Raw genomic sequence first — 27,301 nt, forward strand, 5'->3', positions numbered from 1 at the left:
CTTAGATCCCGCACCTTCAGGTTCAGGAATGGTTATTATTCTACATCTATGAGGCTCCCAAACCAGTGTGGATAGTATCATTCACCACTACTCTGTACTGATTCTTTGACATACAGACTGACTTTCAGTGACTCTTTACAACTCATTTTTCAGTGTTTTTATTTTCATGTTTGTCTTACTTTGCACATTGGTGTTTGTCAGACTGTTTATGTATAGCTTTTCATAAAACTATATTTCTTGATTTCCCATAAGTGCCTGCAAAACAATGAATCTCAAGGTCGTATATGGTAGTATTCCATTTTTTCAGGAATTGAGTCTAAAGTTTGTGAGATGTCCTTATTTTATTTGTACCCTACTTGATCAAAATATTGCCCAAATTGGAATGGCTTTAATCCTTTACTTAACTCGCCATCCAGAATATAATAATGCCTTTCAAATGCAGAAATAAGTCCAATGCTGGAAGGATTCCCAAGCCTGCTGTTCCTAGTTGGTTCTTTTGACCAGCAGTTTTCCTTAAAACCAAACTTGTTTTTCCCTCACCACATTGCTCAACCTTGTGCTGCCACCTCTCCCGGAAGCCTTTCTACTCCTGACTGGCTTTGAGCGTCAGAGCATAATACTGCTTTAAAATTCCTTGCTACATTATGATGTCCCGATAAATGAAAATAGGAAATACTGGAAGTATGGAATAGGTCAAACAGCATATGTTGGGAGCTCACAATTTAATATTTTAAGGAATGATAATAGTTACTTGGAAAGATATTTAATAGTTCTGATATTGATGCACCAAACAAATAATCCGATCTGGATGCATCACAACTTTGTATGGCAACTGTTTTGCCCACGGTCACGAGAATTGGCAGATATTGTGGACACAGCTCTGTACCTTATGGGGAGAAAAACCTCCCATCTGTGGACTCTGTACTTTGCGCTCTCAGTAAAGTAGCCAGCATAATCAAAGACCCCAGCCAACACAGATATTTTCTCTTCTTCCCTTTCCCATCGGGCAGAAGATACGAAAGCCTGAAAGCTTATACCACCAGGCTCAAGGGCAGCTTCTACCATCGGTAGGAAGTACGGTAGCCTTGGCTCCCACACTACAAGTTTCAGGTGTTCAAAGACTATTGAAAGGTCCCCCAGTATGATAAGATGGATTCTTAACCTCAAAATCTACCTCTTTATGCCTTTGCGCCTTACCATCTACCTACACTGCATTTTCTCTGTAGCTATTAGACTTCAGTCTACTGTTTTTTGTTTTTACCCTGTACTACTTCATTGTACTGTGCAATGAATAGTATCCCAGTCATAGCTTTTCACTGTTCCTCTGTACATGGGACAGTAATAAACCAATTACTGCCCTGATGCAAGCTATTTTTTGCCCTCCATAACTTCGTCATCCCGTGTAAGTATTTCTCGTAAATTTTTTTCTCAAGTTCTCCAGCATTTTTCACTATATTGCTTGAGGGTTTATCAAAGAGGAATAGTGCAGTTTCTTGGGTTGTAATACTAAGTTTTCTTTCAATTGTATTTCAAACAATTTGAAAGGATTTGTCATGTGGCAGATTAGGAACAAATAGGCAAACATGATTTATAATGGTACTTCATGTTTTTTGTTTATAGGTAATATTCAAATTTTTCTTCAACCCGCAAACAGAGAGAAACCGTGAGATTGTACATCGATCTGAGTTACTGCTCTGGCAACTTTTAAAGACGCCGGTTGATGAAATTGGCGAAGAGATTCAGAGGGAAGTTTGCCTTGCTATTAGGTAAGTGAATACTTCACGATCTACTCACAATATTTTATGATTTGGGTCTCTTTGATGTTAAATATGATTTATGAGAGATTTGAATCATTTTAGAAATCTGCTTGATTAATGGTATTGAAACCTTGAGATCCAAAGGTGGTGTTGTTGGTCATGCCAAGATGAAGCAGTTTGAATCTCATTATGAAGGAGACGCGTAGATCAGGATAGATCATTTCAACAAACGGAATGAATGACAGACTTGGAAAGCCTCTGTAAGATTATCCAAGGAATAATTTTTAAACCCAATTGAAAATTGCTTTGCATGATGAGGGTTCAGGGCATTACTTATAAAATTACTTATTGGCGCTATTTTAATGGAAGGTGCAGAGAAGAATAGAAAGAAAATGGTATCGTTATCTCCTGTGTTGAGAAGGAAGAACTAGTACTGCTTTCCAAAATGTTGTTCAGTACTTCGAAAGTGCAGCAGGAAGATGATAAATTCATCCACCCTTGGTATCCCCTTCATGAGAGCTACTGACATTGTTAATATAGTCTGCACAAAGGGTGTGAGACTCTGGAGATCTGCCAGTTTTCATTGTGCATTAGGTAATTTGAAAATGTCCATGACATGACATACTGCGGGGTTGTATACTTGGAGCATGACTGAATGTGAAACAGTGTCTTCACATTTGAAAAACTCTTCATTAGGTGAGCAGCTTAGACTTACTCATAATGTCTTTATAGATAAACCAAAAGTATATATTTAAAAATATGTGAATTACTGTATATGTTTCTATTGTTTTCTTGCTGATCCCAGTGAGGAAAAAGTTATCTCACAAATATCATTTCCTTGTGTGCTTTTGGGATTCTAGTATTTAATCCAACTATCAAAAATAATCTGAATGTTATTTTATTAGGAAAATTTTACTCTGATATTTGACATCAATTTTTTACTGAGCAGAAAATAGTAAGATAATGATGTTAATGGGATGCCTGTGACGACTTGCAGTAGCTTTTTCTTTGCAGACTGTTATTCGGCAAAGTATCTTTGGCAATTTATTTCCATGCTAAAAGTACATTAATTATTGTTGTGGCAAAGGGCATGTTAAAATGGTTCCTGAAACAATTTAGATGATCCTTTACGGTCCTTCCAATTGCTTTTTAATATTTGTATTATCATTAGATATAGTTAATCTTTTAAATTATATTATAAAATGGTGTTCTGTTCTATCACTTACTCAGGATGGTGGCTGATCCAAGAGACAAAATAATGAATTTAATTTTACAAGAACATAATGATTTTTGAAACCAGTGCTGCTTTAACAAATTCACTTCAGTCACCAGACTTTTGAGACCAAGAAGAGTTCAGGACCAGTCTGTTCCTGATAGATGGATATTGTGTATCAGGTCAGAAAAGACAGAGTCATATGGAGAAGGACATTGAGATCAGGGAGGGAACAGTGATAATCTGAAGCATATCAACTTTGTGAAGGAGGAAGTGTCTGAAGTCGGAAATGCATGAAGGCTGGTAATTCCTGGAGCCTGACCATTTGTCTTGTTGAGTATTTTGGGAAGCAAGAGAAGAGATTTCTGAGTCCCTGGCAGAGATTTTTGTTATTTTATCAGGCACATGTGAGGTAGTGGAAAACTGGAGGATAGCTAATAATGCTTTGCCTTTTATTTTAGTAAGTGCAGCAGGGATAAGCCAGGAAATGATAGGTCAGTGAGTCTTGCATTAGTGGAAAAGTTATTAGAAGGGATTCTGAGAGACAGGATTCATTTGGATTTAGAAAGGCAAGGACTGATTGGGGATAGTCAACATGGCTTTGTGTGTGGAAAATTATGTCTCACAAATCAAATTTTTTTTGTGCTGTAGTTTTTCTGTGGTTTCTATTCAGTGGGACGAGGCAGAAAATGATTCGGCATAGCCAAGAAGGGCCGAAAGACCTGTTTCTGTGCTGTAGTTTTTCTATGGTTTCTATTCAGTGGGACTAGGCAGAAAATAGTTTGGCACAGCCAAGAAGGGCCAAAAGGCCTGTGTCTGTGCTGTAGTTTTTCTATGGTTTCTAGGTGGCTAAGAGGATTGGCAAGGTAGAGTGGAAGGCATTGTCTATGTGGAGTTCAGCAAGACCTTCGTGTAGACCACCTTTCCCTGTGGAACCAAATCCAACTTGATAGATAGATTCGAACATGTTTATAAATTGTAGATTTTATAGTAAGAACTTTCTAAAAAGAAGACTTGTATTTAGAATGCTTTTCATTACCATGTGCCCCAAACCTCTCCACCTTTGGTGAAGCATTTATGAAGTGTTCAGCTTGTTGCAATGCAAGAGGTGCTGATGCCAATTTAAAATGATAATCGGTGATGCATATTATTTTATTGACATTTGTTATGGGATAAATAGTAGCCAGATCAGGGAGCGTTTTGCTCCTCTGAAGTAGTGCTGTAGGAGCATTCATGTCCATCTGCTTGGACAAGTGCTTTCATCTGCAAGACAAGGACTCTGATAACACTGTACTCAATATTGCACTGGAAATTTAGGCTTTCTTTTGTGGTCACATCTCTGGCAAGTGATCTGAATCCATCATAAGCGAAAGGCTGTTGCTGAGCTAAATGTAACCTTCTTACCTGCAGCTCTGGACTTCACACATTGTATCTTGGAGAGCTGGAACTGAATAATCTTCTGAAACTTGTACTAGCTGAGGGTGAGTACATTTCTGGTGAAGCACTTATCAATTGCTTATAGGATATAATAGGAAGTAAGGTCCCAACATTTCTTACAGTTTTTCTAAGCTTACACATTTTCATTTTCCCGTCTCTAGAGCAGCTCAGGAAGACTAATAACCTCTGTTAACTGTAATCATGACCTTGATTCATTTGGTCATTTTCTTTCCCTGAGCTTATTAATATTGATTTTTCAGTAATAACTTATTGATTTTTGGGAGTCAGAATTTGAATGGAAATGCTGTGGAATTGCTGGTATTTTGTAGAATACCAGCAAGGTCAGTGTTCCTGCACTAACACAGCAGTGAACCCTGAACTTGATGGAGTACCTGACCATTTACACTGAGAAATCTGCTTGCAGAACATGTTAAACCCAAGCTCAGGTTCTGTAAAAACAGTTCCTGTAATGACCACAAAAAGCGAAAATAAAGGTAATTAAAGGAAAATACTGTAGATGGGGAATGTCTAAATTGCAATTAGAAAATAATCGAAGGAATCAATTCCTCAGGAGGCATCTGTGCAGAAAGAGTTGGTGCTTTGTACTTCAAACTGACACACCACATCCCACTCCCCAATTCACCAGACAAGCTAGCCCCATAATCCTATGGTGCATGCTATTGACTGCTTCCAAGTTATTTTGATGATTACTTAGAATAGTTGAAAAAATGCATTAGATGTACTGTAAATGCACTTAAGCACAATTAAAATATTGTGTCGTGTGTGTATGTGGGGAATACTTATCTTCACTTATCTCTTTAATGAAGGTCAGTGACACTATTATGGGACTTGGCTCGATCTTAGCTGTGATTGATGTTAAGCTGAGAGGTCAGATGCAATAGTGTATGTAGTCCCGCAGCATAAGTTGTCAGGGGACAGCAGTGGATGTATGGGAGTGAGGGGGTCAGATGCAGCTGCCACTGTGGAATGGTTTCACCTTATTCTGTACTTGAAAGCATTGAAATACATAGTTATGAAAATCAAGTGTGTGCTGTTGGCTGGGTGTGGGTGGGGTGTCTGAGACATGGAAGCTAATTGTCAATAGTTCCTGACTCTAATATTATGGGTCTGAAAAACCATTGATCTGATCTGAAATATTTCTGTCCATAGAAGCCTCCTAATCACCTAATTTTTCAGCATTTTCCATAAAGAATGTTGATAGTTTTAATTAACTAAATACACAACTGTAAACAAATGTTTTCAGTTAATTCACAATCTTCAATATTTTTGAATCCTTTTAAGTTTAATGGCATTGGAAAAAAAGTTTGATTTTTTTTCTTACAGAGAACAAGCATAGCCATGACTTTACTATCTCTTAGTGGTTTTCTCAGGTGTTTCATGGGAGGACATGCTTTTTATGAGACGCTTGATCATAGGGGTGCAAGAGAATATATGAAGAATCAATAGCTATTATTGGTGTTTAGGATAGTGAAGAAAACAAAAATACAAAGAAATAGGAGCATTAGTCGGCAGTAGGCTCTTAAGACTACCCCACAATTCGGTATAATCATGGCTGATTTGTACTGATTTCAACTCCCCTGCCAGTTCCCTTCAATTCTTTGATCTTCAAGATATTTACCTCCACTTTAAATATATTTGATGGTTGATCTCCACCAGGCTTGGGCTCAAAAGAATTCCAGAGCTTCATCCCCCTCTGAGAGACAGATTAAATGATTAAAATGTTTAAAATGATCAGTCTCTTATTTTGTAGCTATGTCTCCTTGTTTGTGTCTTTCCCACTGGAGTATTTATTCTGTAAATTCCCCTTTGGATCTTGTGTTTAATGGTCATCCCTCATTCTTCTCAGATGTAGCCAAGACAGACCCAGACTTGCTCCCTTTGCTCATCAGTTTTACTCTGCCTCCACCCATCACCCATCTGCCTGTATCTTCCAACTCCATCCCTCCTTTACCTTGATTGCTTAGCTTCCCCTACCTTGATTACAAAACGACATATGTAACAACAAGGTTTCACTCTCAGATGAGCTCATTCCCTTTTGTGCTCGCTTTGCCTGTCAAAACATGAAGATAGCTTCACTGACTCCCACAGTTCCCAGTGACCCTGTGATTTCAGTCTCTGAGGCAGATGTGAGAGCATATGTTGGGAGATTGAACCCACGGAAAGCATCCTGCCCAGATGGGGTACCTGGTCGAGTACTAAGGACCTGTACTGATCAGCTGGCTGGAGTGTTTACGGAACTTCTCACTTTGGCTGTCTGAGGTACCCACCTGCTTCAGTCAGGCTTCAGTTATACCAATGCCTAAGAAGAATGTGGTAACCTGCCTCGATGACCATCGTCTAGTAGCATTTAATCTACTGGATGAAGTGCTTGAGAGGTTGGTGTTGAAACATATCAACTCCTGCATGAAAAGTGACTTGGATCCACTCCAATATGCCTACTGTCATAACAAGTCAACAGCAGATGCCACTTCATTGGTTTTTCACTCAGCCCTGGGACATCTGCACAGTGAAGAAGCATACATCAGTATGCTCCTTATTGACTACAGCTCGTCTTTCAATACTATCAACCCCTCAAAACTAATCAATAAACTTCGAGACCTAGGTCTCAATACCTCCTTGTGCAATGGGATTCTTGATTTCCTCACTTGCAGGTCCCAGTCAGTTCAGATTGACAACATCTCCTCCACTATCTCCATTAGCACAGGTGCACAACAAGGCTGAGTGCTTAGCCCCCTGCTCTACTCACTTTATACTTATGACTGTGAGGCTACGCGCAGCTCCCATGCCGCATTTGTTTGCTGACGACTCCATTGTCGTTGGCCAGTTCAGGGTTGGTGACGAATTGACATTTAGGAAGGAGTTTGAAAATCAGGTTGAGTAGTGCCACAACAACAGCCTCTCACTTAATGTCAGCATAATCAAGGAGCTGGATTGTTAACTTCAGAGGTGGCAAGGGTTATCAACTTTAACTTCCTCGGTGTTATCTTTTCAGCGGATCTGTCCTGGGTCCAGCACATAAGTGCCATTACGAAGAAGGCACGGTAGCGCTTCTCACTTTCTTAGAAGTTTGTGAAGATTTGGCATGTCATCTAAAACTTTGACAAATTTGCATAGATACAACCAACGATGGTTGTATCGTCAGCAAATTTGTAGATGGTATGTCTAGGCATAGCTCAAGTACCATCGACAAATCTGCTGACGATACAACCATTGTTGGTAGAATCTCAGGTGGTGACGAGAGGGCGTACAGGAGTGAGATATGCCAACTAGTGGAATGGTGCCGCAGCAACAACCTGGCACTCGACGTCAGTAAAATGATAGAGCTGATTGTGGACTTCAGGAAGGGTAAGACAAAGGAACATGTACCAATCCTCATAGAGGGAGTGCAGAGAGTGAGCAGCTTCAAGTTCCTGGGCATTAAGATCTCTGAGGATCTAACCTGGTCCCAACATATTGATGTAGTTATAAAGAAGGCAAGACAATGGTGATACTTTATTAGGAGTTTGAAGAGATTTGGCATGTCAACAAATACACTCAAAAACTTCTATAGTTTATTGTGGAGAGCATTCTGACAGGCCGCATCACTGTCTGGTATGGAGGGGCTACTGCACAGGACCAAAAGAAGTTGCAGAAGCTTGTAAATCTAGTCGGCTCCATCTTGGGCACCAGCCTACAAAGTACCCAGGACATCTTTAGGCAGTGGTGTCTCAGAAAGGAGCATCCATTATTAATGACCTCCCGCACCCAGGGCATGCCCTTTTCTCACTGTTACCATCAGGTAGGAGATACAGAAGCCTGAAGGCACACACTCAGCGATTCAGGAACATCATCTTCTGTTCTGCCATCCGATTCCTAAATGGACATTGAAGCTTTGGGCACTACCTCACTTTTTTTAAAATATACTGTATTTCTGTTTTTGCACATTTAAAAAAAAATCTATTCAGTATAGGTAATTTACTTATTTATTTTATTTCTCTCTCTCTCTCTCTCTCTCTCTCTCTCTCTCTCTCTCTCGCGCTCTCTCGCTCTTTCTCTCTCTCTCGCTCTCCTAGACTATGTATTACATTGAACTGCTGCTGCTAAGTTAACAAATTTCACATCACATGCCGGTGATAATAAATCTGATTCTGATGTGCAGTGGAGGGTGTACTGACTGATTGCAACATGGCCTGCTATGGAAACACTCATGCCCTTGAATGGAAAACCCTATAAAAATAGTGGATACAACTCAGTCCATCATAGTTAAAGCCCTCCCCACCATATAGCACACCTACACGGAGCACTGTCACAGGAAAGGAGCATCAATCATCAAGGCCCCCCAGCACCCAGGCCATGCTCTCTTCTCAGGAAGAAAGTACAGGAGCCACACCAACAGTTTTAGGAATCGCTATTACCCTGCAATGTCAACCAGAGGTGATAACTTCACTCAGCTTCATTCAGCCCATCACTGAACTGTCCCACAACCTATGAACTCACTGTCAAGGACTCTGCAACTCATTTTCTAGATATTTATTGCTTATTTATTTATTATTATTATTTTATTTTTATTTATCATTTGTACGTGTAGTTTGCTGACTTTACACGTTGGTTGCAGTCCATCCTTTTGAGAGCAGCCCTTCATTGATTCTGTTGATTCTTGTATTGTGAATGCCCGCAAGAAAATGAATCTCATGGCTGCATATGGTGACGTAAATGTACTTTAATATACATCTTCTTTGAACTTTGACTTGCCATCCACCAGTCATCTCTGGCTTCTGTCTCAACACTCCCCTTTTCCTTATACTGGCTATCTCTGCTTTTCATTCAGTTCTGATGCAGAGTTTCAATTCTGAACATCAACAATTTTTGCACGCCCCTCCCCCAACAACACACAGTTGTTACTCAACCTGTTAGTTTCTTCCAGTAGGTTACTAGTTGCCCCAAACTGTCTAGCTTCTCTAAAGACAACATTTTCCACCAAGGATTACCTTGGTGAATTTCCTTTGGACTATATTCAGTACTGATACAGGTAACTCTTGTGTGGCAGGCATTTAGAGAATGGATATTTACCCATACAAAATTCACAAATTGCTGCTCAGATATTTGAGAAATGCAATAAAATTCACTCTTACAGAATTTATATGAGGAATGGTAAATAACTACAAGCACATTATCTAATTTACTTTATTGATGCATGAGCAGATTGTTTAGCTTCGAGTTGGGGTTGTATTCTAAGGAGACAACCACCCCATTCCATTACAACACAGGATTGCTAGTATTTTCTGTTCTTGATAAAAGAATCAGTATTCTAGGTACGGCCTCATTAATGTCCTTTGCAGCAAAGGCCAAAAAACTTTTTGCCTCCTTAACTTCTTGTTGAGCCTACCTGCTAAGTCTTGGTGATTCCTGTTACTGAAGTGGATGACCTCACACTTCCCTACATTAAACTCCAATCAATCAATCTCTGTAGTCTGTTTCCCCCACAAGTCCTCATCATGCATCCTGAAACACTTCGAAACCTTGCATTTCATTCTCTCTCAAAGTCATTAATGCAAGCAACTGAGGACCAAGGACTGATACCTTGAGATACTTCACTATCTACGTCCTTCCAGCCTGTTAAGGACTAATTATTCTAACCCTCTTAACGTGAGAAAGTCTGTAGATGCTGGAAATCCAAAATGGTTGAGGAACTCAGCAGGTCAGGCAACATCAGTGGAAATGTGTGAACTGTCCACGTTTTGGCCGGAAGCCCATCTTCTGTTTTCTTTATGAGGACTATTGTTCAATCCATGCTAACACACTTCCTCCAAAACTTTGCACTCTTAATTTATGTAGAAAATTCTATCACTTTAATAATAAGAACTTGAAAAGATGTTGTTAGTGAAAGGAATGGGAAGATATTTTTCCTGAAGCATATCATGAAATAGAAGAAATGGAAGATACCATTTTAAAAAGTTCACTGACTTTTCTGGCCTCGGATAAGTTTTGAAGTTTTTTTTATGAGAGCTTGGTTTAAAAATTCTTGTGACTGGAACTGGTAGAAACTGGTAGTAACAATTATGTGTTTTTATTTATTTGAAATAGTTGATCTCGGTTAATTGTTGCAGGAGAGAGAAACAGTGGCCTTTGTCAATTGCGAGACATTATCCTGATTAATCTAGCTGAGCAGCTCCAGAACAACCGATTTGGAAGCGAGGATGATGATCATTACAGGTATGCCATTTCATTTGTTGTGCAGATTCAAAAGGTTTTGCTGTGCCAGTGCTTCAGCACTTTTTTGTCATCTTTTAGGCATTCAGCATGTTCTTGTCATCCTCTAGAAGCAAGAGCAGGAAAGTAGGTTTCCTCTGGCTTGCAAGTAGGTAAAAACTGAATCTTAGCATTCAGCAGAAAGGAATGAATATCAAGGCAAACTCGAGGAATCAGATGGTCTACACCTGATCCTAAATGTTTTTTTTTGTAGTGCCAATAACATTCCGAGAATTTCATGCTCCAACTGTGCTACACTATTGAGTTTCACAGTCATGATAACTATTTAAGGGAGGGACAAGATTGCAAATTTAAAAGAAATATTGAATTAAATTAACTAGTTAAAACTTATTAAGTAATCTTGATATTTAATGAGGTCTGTCATTTTAAAAAATAGCAGGAGTAGGCTATTTGGCATTAAATATATTAGTTATAAGAGGTATAAGAGATAAGATGTAAGACTGTATCATTTGGTCCTTTGAGCCTGCTCAGTAATTCATTAAAATTATGACTGATCTTCTACCTGTACCATTTTTCAGCATTATCCCCATATCCTTTGATTCCCCAAATATCTAGAAATTTGTTAAACTCTCATCTTGAATGAAAACAATTACTGAGCTTCCACAACCTCGGGTAGAGAATTTCAAAGTTTGCTTCTCTGAAAGAAAAAATTTCAGGACACTTGCTTAATCATTGTAGAATATTTCGCCAAATTTCTATTATCCAGCTTGTAAATGATGCAAAGACTGATGAAATGGGAGACAAATGTTTAGCAGAAGGATACCCTAGAAAATTCTCCTCATCCCAATCTGAAACGACTCACCTTTAATCCTGCATTGTGCCCCGCCCCCATGCTAGAATTTTCTGTCAGTGGAAACATCCTCCTTGCATTCAGACTGTCAACCCCTTTTAAGAGTTATTATTTTTGATGAAATCTCCTTGCATTCTTCTAAACTCCAGTTTCCTCTGGCATCCCAAAACTGTGCTAGTAGGCTTATTGGCACTTGAAATTGCCTCAGGTGAAGACAAATATCAAAAGGAAATTAACAGGCACTTGAGGGTTACAGGGAAATGTGTTGTTATAAATAAGTGAACATTGACTCAGCAATAGAAGTGGCATGCAGTGTTGAGGGTAGAGGCTTATATTTTTTTCTTGTGAAAGGTGGTGCGCTTTTGGCATAAATGTTAATTGCCACTTATAAGCCATGCCTAAATATGGTCCAAGTCTTCCTTTATGCAGGCATGGGATGAAGAATTGCAATTGAAATCTAATATTGTGTCATTAACAGTGAACATTCCAACTTTTGACCTAATGATGTAAGGAAATTCATTGATGACTGAAGGCACTGTGAAAGATTCATTCATTAAAATGTCTCAAAATGTTAAAATACCACTGAAATCAATTTTGAGTGGAAATTGGGAGAGGTTTTGTATGTTTGATCAAAAGATTTGCAGGTTACATTTCCATATCCCTGTTACTAAATTTATGTTGCATTGTCTTTTCTCTTTTCTGGTTCCCACTTTCTCAGGCTGAATGATGAATTACTTCACTATATTCTGAGGATTGTGGTGCAAGACTCCTGTGTCCTTATCACAAAGTGTCAAACAGTTTCCAAAGAAGAATTCATCAGGCTGCTTGCAACAGTGCCAGTGAGTAAACAAATGTAAACATAATATCATCTCTGCTAACTGATGCTTTATCGTAGGAATTGTTTGAGGTTATGCAATATAAGGCTATTGCTTCTGTAAGATCTGTAACTTCTGCTTCTGTAAGATCTGTAACTTCTGCTTCTGTAAGATCTGTAACTTCTGCTAAACTGATTACTCAATATGTTTTGTAAAGATTCTTAAAGTTCGAATGCTCTGATGTACAATTCGTCAGCAGAGCAGCTCTACAGCCTCGCTTGGCTGATTAGCTGATGTTAATTTAGAGTTGCTTTTTGATTCATTTCACAGGGTCAGGGCACCACAGGCAAGGCCAATATACATTGAGGGTGTGCTGCCACTTTGAATCACTGCTGCCTATGAGCTGAAAGCGCTACTGCAGTGCTGTTAAGTTGGCAGCTCCGGTGTTTAGACCCAGCAAGAAAGGACAGGCATTATGTTTACAATTCAGCAAGTGGTACAGCTTGGGTGTCAACTGTCAGGAATACAGCTGCAATTGTTCTTTCTATGCAGATTTGGGACAAGGAAGCTTTGATAAGTTGTTGTAGTACCTTTGATAGATGGCCCTAATATTCTGATGAGGACTTCCAAGTGTTTAAATTACAGTATTTGACTCATCATGGAATCTGATTTAATCTGGGTGGTTTTGATCAGCAATGAATGTTGAAGTTACACCTGTGCAGCCATTGAAGAACATTTTGATACATTCCGAGTTTACAATTAGTAGCTGAGGCAGAGATTTTGGGGAAATGGAAGGTAAATAATTAGCATTAGGATTCTCCACCTCTGACCTGTGAAATCAGATTTTGCATCAAATCAAAAACCTTTTTGGTCATTATAACTCCCAGGATTTTAGTGACATGAAACCTATAATGCTAATACCTTTGGAGATCATTGAGAAACTGTTGGTTTTTCTTATTGCCTGTATTTGTGTGGCTTAATATTATTTGTGCTTTGAGGTCAAGCACCACCTTCCATGCAGAATTTGCAAATCACTTCTACTTTTCTCAGAATCAACAGATCTGCTGTGGAAGTAAATCACCATCAATTCCAAGGGACTGTCACAGGGAGATTTGTTTGTTGACAGAGGCATGTGCAATTACTAAGTTCGAAATGTTCAATAATTGAAATATTAGAATTTCTGAAGGGACTTTGAACTGAATCATTAACAGTGTTTTTCTTCCCATTGATATGGCCTGACCTGAGTATTCCCAGCATTTTCTATTTTTTCTTTACATTTCCAGCATCTGCAGCTTTTAAAAAAATTTCTTGTTTTTCTTTTTTTATCGGCATGTGCGTGTGCGATGTTGGCAGGACGATGTCTTTTTCATGCCTTTACAAGGCGCAGAAAGGGAGAGAGAGAGACTGTGTGGCGCGCCACTCTTCACACAGACATTTCACAGTATTTTTCCCTTTATTTTACGAGTTCGAGTTGTGAACTTGACACTCAACCCGGCACGGATGGAAAGTGTATTCGGGAGCGGACCCGGCTGGGTTCGAACCCAGGAACCTCCATTCCGGAGTCCGGTGCTGATGTCATCGCGCCACCAGCCGACCCTTTTAAAAATTCTCTATTCCAAAGAGGTCTGGATATCAGATTGAACCTGCATTGCTGGAGCTATGGGACAGCGGCTCCACCAGCTACACCACTGTTCTGTGATCTGGTGTCCTCCAGGTTTCCGTCAGGTTAGTTACTGGTAGTTGTCCCAAGGGAATCCTGGTGAGGAAGTTTTTGTCTCCCATTTTGAGTCCATTCTGTGCCTTGCTACCCTCAATGCTACATCCAATTGGATCCAAGTGCAGCAAGTTTCCTTGCCTCTGTGTAACCTGTTGCTAAAAAATTCACAAAATCGCGTCAATGTTGGGCATTATCCTTTCTGAGCTTAAACCCCTATGGTCTGTTACCTCTAATGTGTATGACGCGGCAGTAAGTCAGGAATATTGGCTACTTGTTACATTTTTGAGTATGACTTAAGCTGTTGTTGTTAATCATTAGATGTTTCCTTGTTTTGTGTGGGGAAATCTAAAGGGTTAACTATGCTGGCTTGGCTTTTTCCTTACTTGAGTCTGATCGCCTTGTTAATGCCATTTGGTCAGTCTGTTTTTATACCTGTCGTGCTTAGTATTACTTTGATGTAAACAACTGGAAGCAGGCAATTTAGATTTAACACCGTTGCAATGATTCTATAGGCAACCGTGTTGATGCGTGTCTGATGTTATTTCTTTCCTGACAGAACATTAGTGAGGCAGATGGGTTTTATAATGATTTAGGAATTTCATGGGCATCACTACTGATACCAGAATATTAATTTGACAGCCGAAATTCTTAGCTGTCTTTTTGTGATTTGAGCTTGTCTTTTGAGTGTTAGTAAACCAATCAAATGATTTATCTGTTGTGATTATGGTCCCTTCGATAGTCTTTAGTATCATCATAGTCATGTAATACTAAAGCTCCATTTGAGGGGAATTTGTAGCAATGCATAAAAATGTAATGCAAAAGTAGGTTCCGAATTCTCGTGGTTTAGTGATGGCGATGATTGTGCGGGGTGTTCTTTAATCTGGTTACAAGAGTTGGTTGTTTGACTTTATGGCTGTGACAGTTTCAACTGCAATAGTGGTTAAACTCTCATAGGTAGAACTCATCATCAGCTTATGAAGCCCTTTTTTAATTGAAAAAAAATGATAATTCACATGATGGTATGTACTTCCAATCTCGGGTAAATTTTATGTGCCAGTCAGTCTCATTGGTTGCTTTACAGGAATTTGGGTGAGAAAAAGCATGACACTCCGGGGAAAAACTTGAAACAATTATGTTGAGTAATTGTTTTTATATCTTTTATTTTTTGCTATGTCCAGCATTTGACATGATTATAATTAAAGTTAATGTATAATGTTTGTATTTGTTTTCTTTTGCCCCTCCCCCCACACTCTCTCACTTTTCTGCCTTACCCCAACTCTTTCTTGGCAGGTTGCATCACCTTGTCTACGTTATTTGATGGCAGTGCAGAATCATCTTCTCAGTAACACAATCCTAATCAAACCTGATGACCATGATGATAGTGACAGCTCCCTGCAAGGGGAGACATTGAAGGTACAGGTAAACAACAGGTTTCTATTTTGATTGTGTTCTCTTTGTTTAGTGTGCTTAAAGCAAAGCTTGGCAACTGGGATTATGCTATGATGAGTTTAAGCTTGTAATGTGCTTTGAAAAATTTTAGCATCATTGTCATGTGGACATCACATAGAGTAGAGAAGTTACAAATCCACAGAAATTGTGGCATTAGAATAATTGAGAAAGGTTCAAAGTAGAAAAGGAAAAATTTTCAATCATGCAAATCTAGCAAAAAAAAGTGCAAATGTTGTTAATTGATCCAATTAACCAATCTAATCCAGTCTCAAGAACACCTCCCCAAGTAATTTGGATCAATCTAAAATTAATTTTTATGCTAAAATCAAACGTATTAGGTCTCAACTGATAGCAACATTCTAGAAGTTCACAAGGAGTTTACAAGTAACAGCAACCAGATGCAGTTGGTTTCTAAATCTAATATCATAGTAATGCTTGTTAATTTTTAAAAATACATTGCTTTTGCTATGTCTACCTCAAAACCAAATCTATTGCTGATCATTATCATCGTGTGCCGTGTCGTTATGACATGCACAATCATGGTCTTGACCAAGCTTGTTCTTGGCAAATTTTTCTACAGAAGTGGTTTGCTATTCCCTTCTGAGCAGTGTCTTTACAAGATGGGTAACTCCAGCCATTATCAATGCTCTTTAGAGATTATCTGCCTGGTATCAATAGTTCCATTTAATTTCATAGAATGTGTACTATATACAACCTGAAATTCTTACTCTCTGCAGACATCCTTGAAACAGAAGAAAACCCCTAAAGAATGAATGATAGAAAAAAGACTTGAGAACTCCAGAGCCCCCTGTCCTCCTCCATGCACAAGCAGTAGCAACCCTCCCCCGAAGTATTTTAGGGTAAAGCATCAGCATTCCCACAACCCATCATGCAAGCAAGAATAAAGCCCCAAAGAGAGTTCTGTGGTCTACAGTCCATCAAAAACTAACTGTTCCCTCCAACATTTCGTTATCCCATAGGCTCTCTCTCATTAATATTACTCCTTCCACAGTGACAGGGGAGAGAACAGTTGCTATTTCATGATACAGTCAGGCTGAAGCATGCCTTTTTTATTTTGAGTTCCTCAACTTGAGAATCGTCAAATTGATTACCAAGTGCAGAGCACTCCAAGAGCCGCTCCCACTGTCTTCGATGTTCTGGCTCCTGCTATGCTTCAGTACGCAACGCCAGCAAGAATTTGTGTCCACAGAGCCGCGCAGGCCCCAAAGTCACCCGATTTAAGGCCGAACCTGGATTTGCCAAGACATGGTCGATCGGTGAGCTTCAAGAACAGGAACATGCCATTGTGCAGAACCGCAGTTTTTGAGTGCTGCTGTAGATCAATGATCTCGATAGGACTTCAGTCACCCTGAAAAGGAAAATAAAGTAATTATGATAGGAAGACTTTAACTGTTTCGCTGATGAGTTGGGAGAAGTCACCCTCTGGTGCCATCTTTAGTTCTGCTCAGTGGTTGCGCAACTAGGACTTGTGATGTGCTCCAGCTGCCCATACGACCATCCACCAGCTGCTCCCGTGACTTCACATGGCCCTGATCTGGTGGGGTGGAGGGGTGTTAAGTAGATGCTACACCTTGCCCAAGGGTGACCTGCCGACTAGCCAAAGGAGGGAGCGCCTTACACCTCCTTTGGTAGAGACATATCTCCGCCCCACCATCTGGGGTAATCTATTAATACCTGTTTGTAAGAGTCTGTGAGGGTTATAAGGAAATTGTCTTTTTTGAAATGCATCTAGCTTCTGAATATTTTTCATAGAATCAGAATCGGGCTTATTATCATTGCCTTACATGACATGAAATTTGTTATTTTGTGGCAACGGTACGGTGTGCAAAAATATAAAATTACTATAAATGACAAAATAATGCAATAAAAGGAATAATGAGGTAATGTTCATGGGCTGGTCAGAAATTAGATGGCAGAGGTAAAGAAGCTGCCCCTCAATCGTTGTATGTGGGTTTTCAGGGTCCTGTACCACCTCCCCGATGGGAGTAATGAGAAGTACTATTAAGTACTACTCTTTAACAGTTACAGATGTTATATTACAATAGGTTTCTGTTAAACGAGCTAGGGCTTTACTCTGGAGGGAAGGACAATAAGAGGTGACTTGATAGAAGTGTGTAAGGTGATGAGAGGAATAGAGTAGACGGCCAGAGATTTTTTTTTACCTCAGGAGAAATAGCTAAAATGTAGGGACATAATTTTAAGGTGATTGAAGGAAGGTATAGTTGGGATATCGGAGATAAGTTTTTTTTACAGAGTGGTGGGTGCATAGAATGCGCTGGTGGGGCTGGTGGTAGAAGCAGGTAGATTTGGGACATTTAAGAGACTCTTCAATGGATGATAGAAAAATGGAGGACAACGTGGGGGGAAGATTTGATTGATCTTAGAGTAGGTTAAAGGTCAACACAACATTGTGGGCCAAAATGTCTTTACTGTGCTATATTGTTCTATGTAATTTATAATTTGAATGAGCTAATTTATGTAATGTATAACTAATGTTATTTAAATACACTTTGATAAGTTACTGTTTGGCTGCAATAAGAAGAGTCCTATTTCAGATTATGTCCTATCAAAGTTGACAATCACCATTTCCTACATCTAGTATAGACATAGTTACCGCAAAGCAGGTTGAGTCAAGTAGTTCTGTTACAGTCTTCTCCTTTCTCTGTTCACCACAGAGTAAATTCCAGATTCCTGCGAGTAGTCTGTAGGGGGAAAATGCATAAGAAAAGGTGGGAGTGGAAGTAAAGATTTGAATTTTTATTGTTCTGTATCTTCTTTGTTGTATTTTTTTGTTCTTTCAGCAACTTCATTAAGACTCATTGTTTCCTCAGAATACATTTATTCTTGCTGTGCTGATGTTGCATAACTGCCCCCAGTTACATACCCAATTTGTCTTTCTAGTGGAACTAATTTTTGTAACAGGTTCTTCAGACATTTAGAATCAAAACAGCTTAATCCAATCCTTAGTCTTGGAAGAATACTGACTGAATATTTTGTATTCCTTTTACGGAGGTCTGCCACCTCTTCAATTGTGCCAACAAGTACAGACCAAGGTTTGTCCGGTTCTGTTCAAGTAAGCAGCAAGCTCAGAAAGTGCTGGAAAGATTTCATTTTCATAAAGCTTGTTAGTCATTGTAGTTTGAGCTTTGTTTGCGATTTACTCTTTCTATTCATTGTCTGCAATGTCAGTTCATGTTTGTTTTGAACTTGAAAGTTGCAATTTGCCTGTTGTCTGCTGTTGGGAAGCTGGCTAACTGTGTGACTCAAGTTTTGTGATTTTGTTCCTCAATATAGGAGCTCCAGGCCAGTATTTTAGCACTAGCCACCAAAATCCTAGCAGGATGTGATGAGGTGCTTGAAAAACTCCAGCGTGTTACCACCTCAGTTATTAACAGTGATATAGCTGACAAGGAACACAGGTCAGTGCAGCTTTTTATTTTGTTTAATCTACTGACTTTGTTTCATTGTAATATGAGGTATATTTCTATAGGCACTTTTCTCATTCCCCCACCCCAGTCCAGTCTCTTAGAGAAGTCTCAATTCTAAGTGGTTTAGAGCTCCCATGTTAAGTTCAGTTATTTTGTTCCAACTTTTATGGAAGCCATTATTTATATCTCTGTTTCCCCCTCTTGACTTTCTGTCAGTCCCCTTTTTCCTTCCCCTTATTTTCTTTCTCACTTTTGTTCTCAGTTTTGCTCGTGGATGTCAGGTCAAGATGCAACCAGCATTCCTGAAGAGAAAAAGATATATTTGCTAGAATTAACTATATAAACTGGAGATACTAGATCCAGAGATGCTAGAATCTGGAGCAACAAACAATCTGCTGGATTACAACCAGTGACTCGAGTAGCATTTGGGAGAGGAAAGGAATTGTTGATATTTTGGGTCGAAACCCTGAATCAGGATTAATGAGGTTACGGTTTCAGGTCAAAACCCTGCATCCCATCCTTGTGCGGGGTCTCATGTGGTTTTAACCTGAAACATTAACAACTCCTTTCCTCCTACCTCTGATCAACATGCAAAGCTCATTCAGCAGATTTTGTTGTTGCACATAAATGAACATACTTGTGATGGAAAAACTAGAAACCATTTTGGAATGGGGGAAAAAATCTTCATTCAAAGGGCAGTATATCTGGAACAACTGCTCCAAAGGTCTTTTTAGGCTCAGTCATTGATAGCTTTTTATATGTTGAAGGAGTGAATGGTTACTAGGAAGCAGAGGGGAGATAGAGGCTGAAGGTCAGCTATGACCTTGTTGAATGGCAGAGCAGACTGAGGGAGCCAGGTGGCCCTGTTCTCTCACATTTCTTATATTGCCATGCTTAAGATGAATCAGAATTAGATTTATTATCACTGATGTATGTCATGGAATTTTAAACACAGTAAGTTCTGCAGATGCTTGAGCCACACACAAAATGCTGGAGGAGCTCAGCAGGCCAGGTATCATCTATGGAGGGGAATGAACAGTTGATGTTTGGGCTGAGATATTTCTTCAGTACTGAAAAGGAAGGGGACAGGATCCAGAATCTGCCCCCAGTCCTGAGGAAGGGTAGCAGTCCGAAATGACAACTGTTTATTCCCCTCCATAGATGCTGCTGAATTACTGAATTCCTCCATAATATGTTGTGTGCTGTGAAATGCTGTTGTTTTACAACAGCAGTACAGTGTAAGACAAAATTACTATAAATTACAAAATATATAAACATTTCAAGTGGCAAGTAATGAGTCAGTGTTCCTCGACCATTCAGAAGTCTGATGAGGGACGGGAAGAAACTGTTCTTAAAGCACTGAGTTTGGTCTTCAGGCCCTTGTACCTCCTCCCCAGTTGTAAAATCTGAAGAGGCTATGTTCTGGACAGTGAAGGTCTGTAATGATGGATGCCACCACCTTGATGGTGGGAAGGGTTTTGCCCATGGTGGGTGCTAGCTGACTCTACAACCCTCTGCAACTTCTCAATCCAGTGCATTGGAAGCTCTATACCAGCCTCTGGTGCAACCAGTCCAAATGCTCTCCACCCTACATAGATAAAATTTTGCAAGGGTATTTGGTGACATACCATTTCTCAAGAAGTAATCCCAGCGTTCCTTCTTTGTGATTGCATCAATATGTTGGGCACAGGATAGATCCATAGCGATACTGATGCCCAGGAATTTGAAGCTTCCACCCTTTCCACCACTGACCCCTTCAATGAGGATTGCTGTACGTTCTTCTGAATTCCCCTTCCTGAAGTCCACAATTTGTTCTTGGCCTTGCTGATGTTGACTGTATGATTTTGTGGCAGCACGATGTAACTAGTCATTTTATCTCAATCCTCTACACCTCTTTGCCATCTGAAAAATCTATAGATGGCACGTGATCTGTGTGCTGATCCACAGAATCATGGATGTAGAGCAGTGGGATAAACACTTCCTTGAGGCGTACCTGTGTAGATTGCCAGCAAGGTGGAGATGGTTATTACTATTTCACACTGACTTGGTCTTCAAATAAGGAAGTCGAGGATTCAGTTGCAGTGGGAGGTACAGGGGTTCTCAGTTTTTGAAGATTGTTGACTAGTGGCCCGGCTGATGGCGCAATGACATCAGCACCAGACTCTGGAATGGAGGGTCCCAGGTTTGAACCCAGCCGGGTCCACTCCCGAGTACACTTCCCATCTGTGCCGGGTTGAGTGTCGAGATCGCAACTCGACCTCGTAAAATAAAGGGAAAAATGCTGCGAAGTGTCTGTGTGTGTGTGGGGGGGTGCACCACACAGTCTTGCTCAGCGCCTTGAAAAGGCATGGAAAAGACATCGTCCCACCAACATCGCATACGCACGGGCACATGCATGTACGCACACGCCAAAAAGAAAGAAGATTGTTGACTAGTAGTGAGGGGATGATGTTGAATGCTGAGCTGTAATCAGTAAGCAGCAGTTTGATGTATGTTTTGCTGTTGTCTACGTGCTCTAAAACCAAGTGGAAAACCATGAGATTACATCCACTATGGACATGTTGTGCCAGTAACCGTGATGCAGTGGGTCCTGCTCCTTGCTCAGGCAGGAATTAACTTTAACCATGACCAACCGCTCAAAGCACTTCGTCATAGTAGAGCTCATGCTGCTCTTGGTACTGGTATGATTGATGCCCTTTTGAAGGAGATGAGAGCCTCTTACTGCAGCAGTAAGAGGTTTAGAATGTCCTTGAACACTCTAGCCAGTTGGTCAGCACAGATTTTCAGTACCCTGCCAGGTACAACATCAGTGCCAGATGCCTTGCAAGAGTTCACTTCCTTGAAGGATGTTCTGACATCAGCCCTTGAGACAGAGATAAGAGTCACCAATTGCTGTGGAGATTCACCTAGGTGTAGTGTTATTCTCCGTTTCAGAGTCTGCACAAAAGGCATAGAGCTCACTGCCATTTATGCTATTAGATTTTTTGCCTTATGGGAAGCAGTGGCAAGCAAAGCCTGCCACAGATGCCAAATGTCTGATTCTGTCTACGTACGGGATTGCTTTTGTTGTTTTCATGATGACCTCCCGTAGTTTGTAGCTGGACTCTTATAGAGTTCTGATTGTTGGTCTTGAGCAACACAGATCTCGCTTTCAGCAGACTGTGAATCACTTGGCTCATCCAGGGCTTATAGTTTGCAAAGACTCAGTAAGTTCTCAAAGGCACACCCTCATCTACGCAGGTCTTAATTAAGTCGGTAACAGGAGATTCTGCAGATGCTAAAAATCAAGAGCAACACACAAAATGTTGGTGGAGCTCGGCAGATCAGGCAGCATTTATGGAAATGAATATACAGTAGATATTGTGGCTGAGACCCCTCATCAACCCTGAAGGGTCTTGGCTCGAAATGTCGACTGCTTATTCATTTCCATGGATGCTGCCTAACGTGCTGTGTTGATTTAAGCCAGTAATGCCCATTGCATATTCATTCAGATCTGAAGATGAATCCGTGAATATGATCCAGTGCACTAATTCAAAGCAGTCTTTTAAATGCTCCATCTCCCTTGTCCATACCTTCACTGTCCTCACCACTGGTGCTATGTTTGCTATAATGGAGGGGTAGAAGAACAGTCAGGTGGTTGAACTTGCCAAAGTGTTGGTATAGCATGGTAAGCATGTTTGATGGTGATCCAATGTGTTCGCTCCTCTGGTTCCACAGGTGACATTCTGGTGGTAGTTTGTCCGAGATGTCAGGCTAGCCTGGTTGATGTCTCCTGCAATGATTCAGAAGGCATAAGGATATGCTGTCTCATGATTGCCAAAAGAGTAAGAAGCTCGATAGACTGAATGGCTTCTTTGCATAAAACATTGTTATCACAAGCAAAATACTACTATACATAGATGACAGGATAACGATTCCTTCTCTGGAGTGCCAATTCCTGTTCTGTTTCAACAGCTGAGTGATAATCAAGAGTCAAATAAGTCAATACCTTAGGCCAAATGACTCCTATCAATGGAATAAAATAAGACTGGTTTTTCATTGCAGGCTGAAGGGCTTGGAACAAATCACCAAGGCTACTTTGTTGGGCCATTTGCTGCCAATATTGCTTACCTCACTAATGCACCCAAATCTCCAGACACTGACAATGGCAGATGCACTTATGCCACAGCTTGTTCAGCTTGTTCTCTACACCAGCCAGGTAATTACTTACACAATAATGTTTGACCTTTTTTCTCAAATATTCAACTATAATAACCGGATCTTTTTTCAACTAATCATCTACAACAATTGGAATCTGAATGTTATAATGAAAGTGATTAATCTCAGAAAAAAATGTTTCATATTATCTCCAGTTATTTCCTTAGTTACTTGTTTATTTCATTTAATGTCGTTGAAGGCTTTGTTCCTGTATATTTTCTTTTAGCACTCTAGCAATGTTCCCATCTCTATGGCTTCTTGTGCTCTCTTTACTCTCTTATTTCTTGTGCTTTTATTTCAAATGACTAAAACTGTATCTCTGCTTATCTTGAATCCATTAAGTTTAATACACTGTTCTTTTGTTCAGACTGCCTTGCTATTGAAGACACAAACTCCCGTTTTCACAGATGTTGGTGATGATCTGTATGCAGGAGCTGAACAGAGCCAGAAGGGGAAAGTTCCCTTGTTAGATGACAGGTGATAAAAGTTAACCTGCTGTTCCTACTTCTACTACTTTTAATTTTGTTTCTGTGTCGAAACATAGTTATTTCCAACCTTATCAATGTTACAGATGCATGAACCTATGATAAGTGAGAGACAGTGACGTGCTGATCTCCACACTGACCTGTACTATGATTCATCAGTTATTCACTATGATTCAGTAGAATTGTTCATCCTGTCCCCGTTCCATCATCATCCATATAATCTCCTTGGAAAAGTGAAAAAAGATTAAAATGGCAACTAATTACTGGAAAGAAATCTGAAAAATACTTAGTTAAATATTTGGTACCAAATTTACTCCTAACCTTTTGAAGTAGTTTTTGTGCAGAAGTTGGTCTTCCTTCCATGATAGACTTCAGGAAGGGGCAAGTTGGGAGAACACACACCAGTCTTCATTGAGGGGGTCAGCAGTGGAAAAGCTTTAAGTTCCTGGGCATCAGTATCTCAGGGGATCTCTCCTGACCCCAACGTACTGATCTTTCACAAAGAAGACATGCCAACAGCTATACTTTATTTGGAGTTTGAGGAGATTTGGTATGTCACCAAAGACTTTAACAAATCTCTACAGATGTTCCATGGACTGGTCACATCACCACCTGGTACGGAGGCTCCAAAATACAGGACCAAAATAGGCTGCGGAGGATTACAGGATCAGCCAGCTTCATCATGAGCCCTCGCCTCCCCACCAAGGATTTATTGAGAAGGCAGTGCCTCAGGAAGGTGGCATCCATTATTTAAGGGTCTTTCCATCCAGGATATCCCTTGTTCTCATAACTACCGTTGGAGAGGAGATACAGCAGCCTGAAGATGCACATTCAGCATTTTAGGGACAGCTTTCCCCTCTGTCACCATATTTCTAAATTGTCCATGAACAGGGCTCACTATGTTGCTCACTTTGCAATGCTCAATTATTTTTGTAATTATTGTAACTTGCAATTTTTTTGTGTTGCATTGTAGTGCTGCCACAAAACAATAAACTTTGCAACGTATGTCAGTGATAATAAACCTGATAATAATTCTATTGCACAAACTCAACGGAGCAGTATTCACAGCATGAGCTGGCAATCTGCAGATCCACCTTACTTTGGGGAAATATACCCAATCACCTCCTGCCCTTTCCAATATGTTGACCTGCTACCCTATTGCCATTTTTATTTGATTCAGATTTAAACCTTTCATTTTCCAGTCTATTGATTTGATGTAGCATTGTGTTCAAATTTGTTGGAATACTGCAAAATGAACTCTTTATCTTAGGAGTTACCGTATGCTGGAGGAAAAGGAAGAGCCTGGCTTTCTGACCGGGTTGAAGATCCCCGCACCGTGGGCGGCTGGAAAGACAGTAGAAACAGTCCATCCTGTGAGAGACAACTACAAGTTCAAAGAGACTGTGCATATTCCTGGTGCACGCTGCCTTTATCTGAGGTTTGATACTCGTTGCTCCTCCCAATATGATTATGACAAGGTAAATGGCAAAAAAAATACTGTAATTTTCAAATTGTTAATGCTTTGAGTTAAACAAGATGCATTTAAATGTGTTTATAAAAAGTGGAGAAGAGGTGTTAGAATGCTGATGGAATGATCATTGTAAGTGGCGAAAATGCTATAAATTAATCCCAAGGGCATAATCTACTTGAGTACTACCCGAGGTGTTTGTAGAGATAGTGAATGCTCTGGTAATCAACTTCCAAAGTCCTATAGACTCTGCAATTATTGCTGTCTGTTGGAGCATAACAAATGTTAACCCCAAAATTTAGGAAGGAGGAAAAGAGAAAATGGGAACTACCAGGCTGTTGTTCATAATCAATAAAAATGATGAAATCTATAATAAAAGATGTAATGACAGAAAATATTAAAGTATAATGAGACTTGATGGATTAAATGGAAGTAAAATAAAAATAGGCTCAGCTTACCAAATAGAATTCTTTGAGGATGTAGCTAATAGAATAGATATGGGAAAACAAGTGGGTGTGGTAAAATTGGATTTTCAAAAGGCTTTCAAGAGAATCCCAGGCAGCAAATGGCTGAACAAATGTCTCTATAGGGCATTGGGGCTAATGCACTGAATTGGTTGAGAGTTGGTTTCTGGACAGAAAGCCAAGAATGGTGATAAGTGGACATTTCTTAGACTGGAGTGGTAAGATGAGATGGTACCAGAGGGATTGGTTTTGGGCTCTAGATATTCTCTATCAATATCAATAGTTTGGCGAAAGGAACTATAGAGTATAGAAGGGGAGGAGATTTGATTGAAGCTTACAAAATTCTCACAGAGCTTAGCTGGCTGGATGCAGGGAGGATGATTTCTCTGATTAAGAAATACAGGACCAAAACATCTGAATAGGACTAAGATGAGGAAAAATATAAAGGAATCAAAGGAAATGGGTATAAAATAGGGAAAATAGTGTTGAGGTAAAAGTTTGTCCATGACTTGATGAATAGCAAAGCAAGAACAAGGCACTGCTGTTCCTTTCTATAAATCTGATTAACTCAGTAACACTGGGTTCATTCACATATCTAAGGACAAATTTTCAATCAATATTGTTATTGGAAACTGTTTCCTGGAGGGAGTATCCATATGTACAAATATTTGGTGAGTTAGAGAAAAAGAAAAACAAAGTTCCTGAGACTTCTCTCTATGTAAAATAGAAGAATGAGTAAGAAGAACAAAACAAAAAGACCCTGCCCATTTGTAAATAATAGCTTTGCACTGGACACTTATAACTTGATTTTAACTGACATGTGGCTGTTGTGTTTTACTATTTATTGTTATGTTTATTATTTAGTGTTGTGTTTGTTATGTTATGACTGCACTGCTCCTGAGAAACGCTGTCTGTCTCATTCTGCCCTGAAGAGCTGAGATACGGTTAGAATGACAATATAGTTTTTTGAATCTTTGAAATAACAAATTAACTTAACCCGATAGACTTTTAGTGTTTCAGTGTGTTTTAGCAACAGCAGAATACCCAAGGGCTTAGTTTACTACTTTTAGCTGGTGTTTATATCTTTGGTTGAAAAGCAGTCACAGAATTATACAACTTGAAAACTGGACCTTTGTGCTAACTTGTTCATAGTGGCCGAGTTGTTTGTTTGATCTTGGCTCATCACCCTGTGTTTGCCACGTATCTCTAAGCCAGGAGTTCCCAACCTTTGATCCGTGGACTCTTCCTTAATGGTATTGGTCCATAGCAGAAAAAGGTTTGGGAAGCCCTTCCTCCAAGCCTTTCTTATCCATGCAAATGCCTTATAAATGTTATAATTCTACCCACCAACATCACTTCCTTTGCAGCTTGTTCCATGACCCATCTGAGTCAGTGCGGTTAAAGTTGCCTCTCAGATTCCTTTTAAACCTTTTTCCTTTCACCCTGCGTATATGCCCTCAAGATTTAGATTCTGACCACTCGCCTTATTTATGGCCCTCATAGTTTTACAAATCTCAAAAAGATTACCACAAAGCCTCCTACTCTGTTAAGAAAAAGTTGCAGCCTCGATAATTATTCACCTTATCTATGGTCCTCATAACTTGGTAAATCTCAATAAGATCACCACTCAGCCTCCTACACTGTAGAAAAAAAAAGTCACAGCCTAACCAGTCTCTTATAGCTCAAGCCCGTTAGTCCGAGTAACTTCTGTGAATCTTTTCTGTACCCCTTCCGGCTTAATGACATGCTTCCTATACCTACTGACCAGACCGGGTACACAGAATTGCAAG

At 39.8% G+C, this 27,301-nt stretch overlaps 1 protein-coding gene across 5 annotated transcripts in view; it reads left to right on the plus strand.

Moving 5' to 3' along the window:
- Nucleotides 1-27,301, plus strand: part of LOC134338343 (probable E3 ubiquitin-protein ligase HECTD4) — a 291,135-nt gene that overhangs the window by 114,834 nt on the left and 149,000 nt on the right. For 3 of the 5 annotated variants that reach the window (XM_063034109.1, XM_063034111.1, XM_063034113.1), the window contains exons 13-21: nucleotides 1,621-1,766; nucleotides 4,381-4,451; nucleotides 10,515-10,620; nucleotides 12,186-12,306; nucleotides 15,290-15,418; nucleotides 18,764-18,888; nucleotides 22,942-23,095; nucleotides 23,462-23,571; nucleotides 24,850-25,057. In XM_063034109.1, the coding sequence (XP_062890179.1) occupies nucleotides 1,621-1,766; nucleotides 4,381-4,451; nucleotides 10,515-10,620; nucleotides 12,186-12,306; nucleotides 15,290-15,418; nucleotides 18,764-18,888; nucleotides 22,942-23,095; nucleotides 23,462-23,571; nucleotides 24,850-25,057 (1,170 nt within the window). The remainder of the gene's footprint in view (nucleotides 1-1,620; nucleotides 1,767-4,380; nucleotides 4,452-10,514; nucleotides 10,621-12,185; nucleotides 12,307-15,289; nucleotides 15,419-18,763; nucleotides 18,889-22,941; nucleotides 23,096-23,461; nucleotides 23,572-24,849; nucleotides 25,058-27,301) is intronic. The other 2 variants (XM_063034110.1, XM_063034114.1) reach the window with 1 other exon arrangement.

The sequence above is a fragment of the Mobula hypostoma genome, chromosome 27 (genome assembly GCF_963921235.1).
Source record: "Mobula hypostoma chromosome 27, sMobHyp1.1, whole genome shotgun sequence".
In the NCBI taxonomy this organism is placed as follows: domain Eukaryota; kingdom Metazoa; phylum Chordata; class Chondrichthyes; order Myliobatiformes; family Myliobatidae; genus Mobula; species Mobula hypostoma.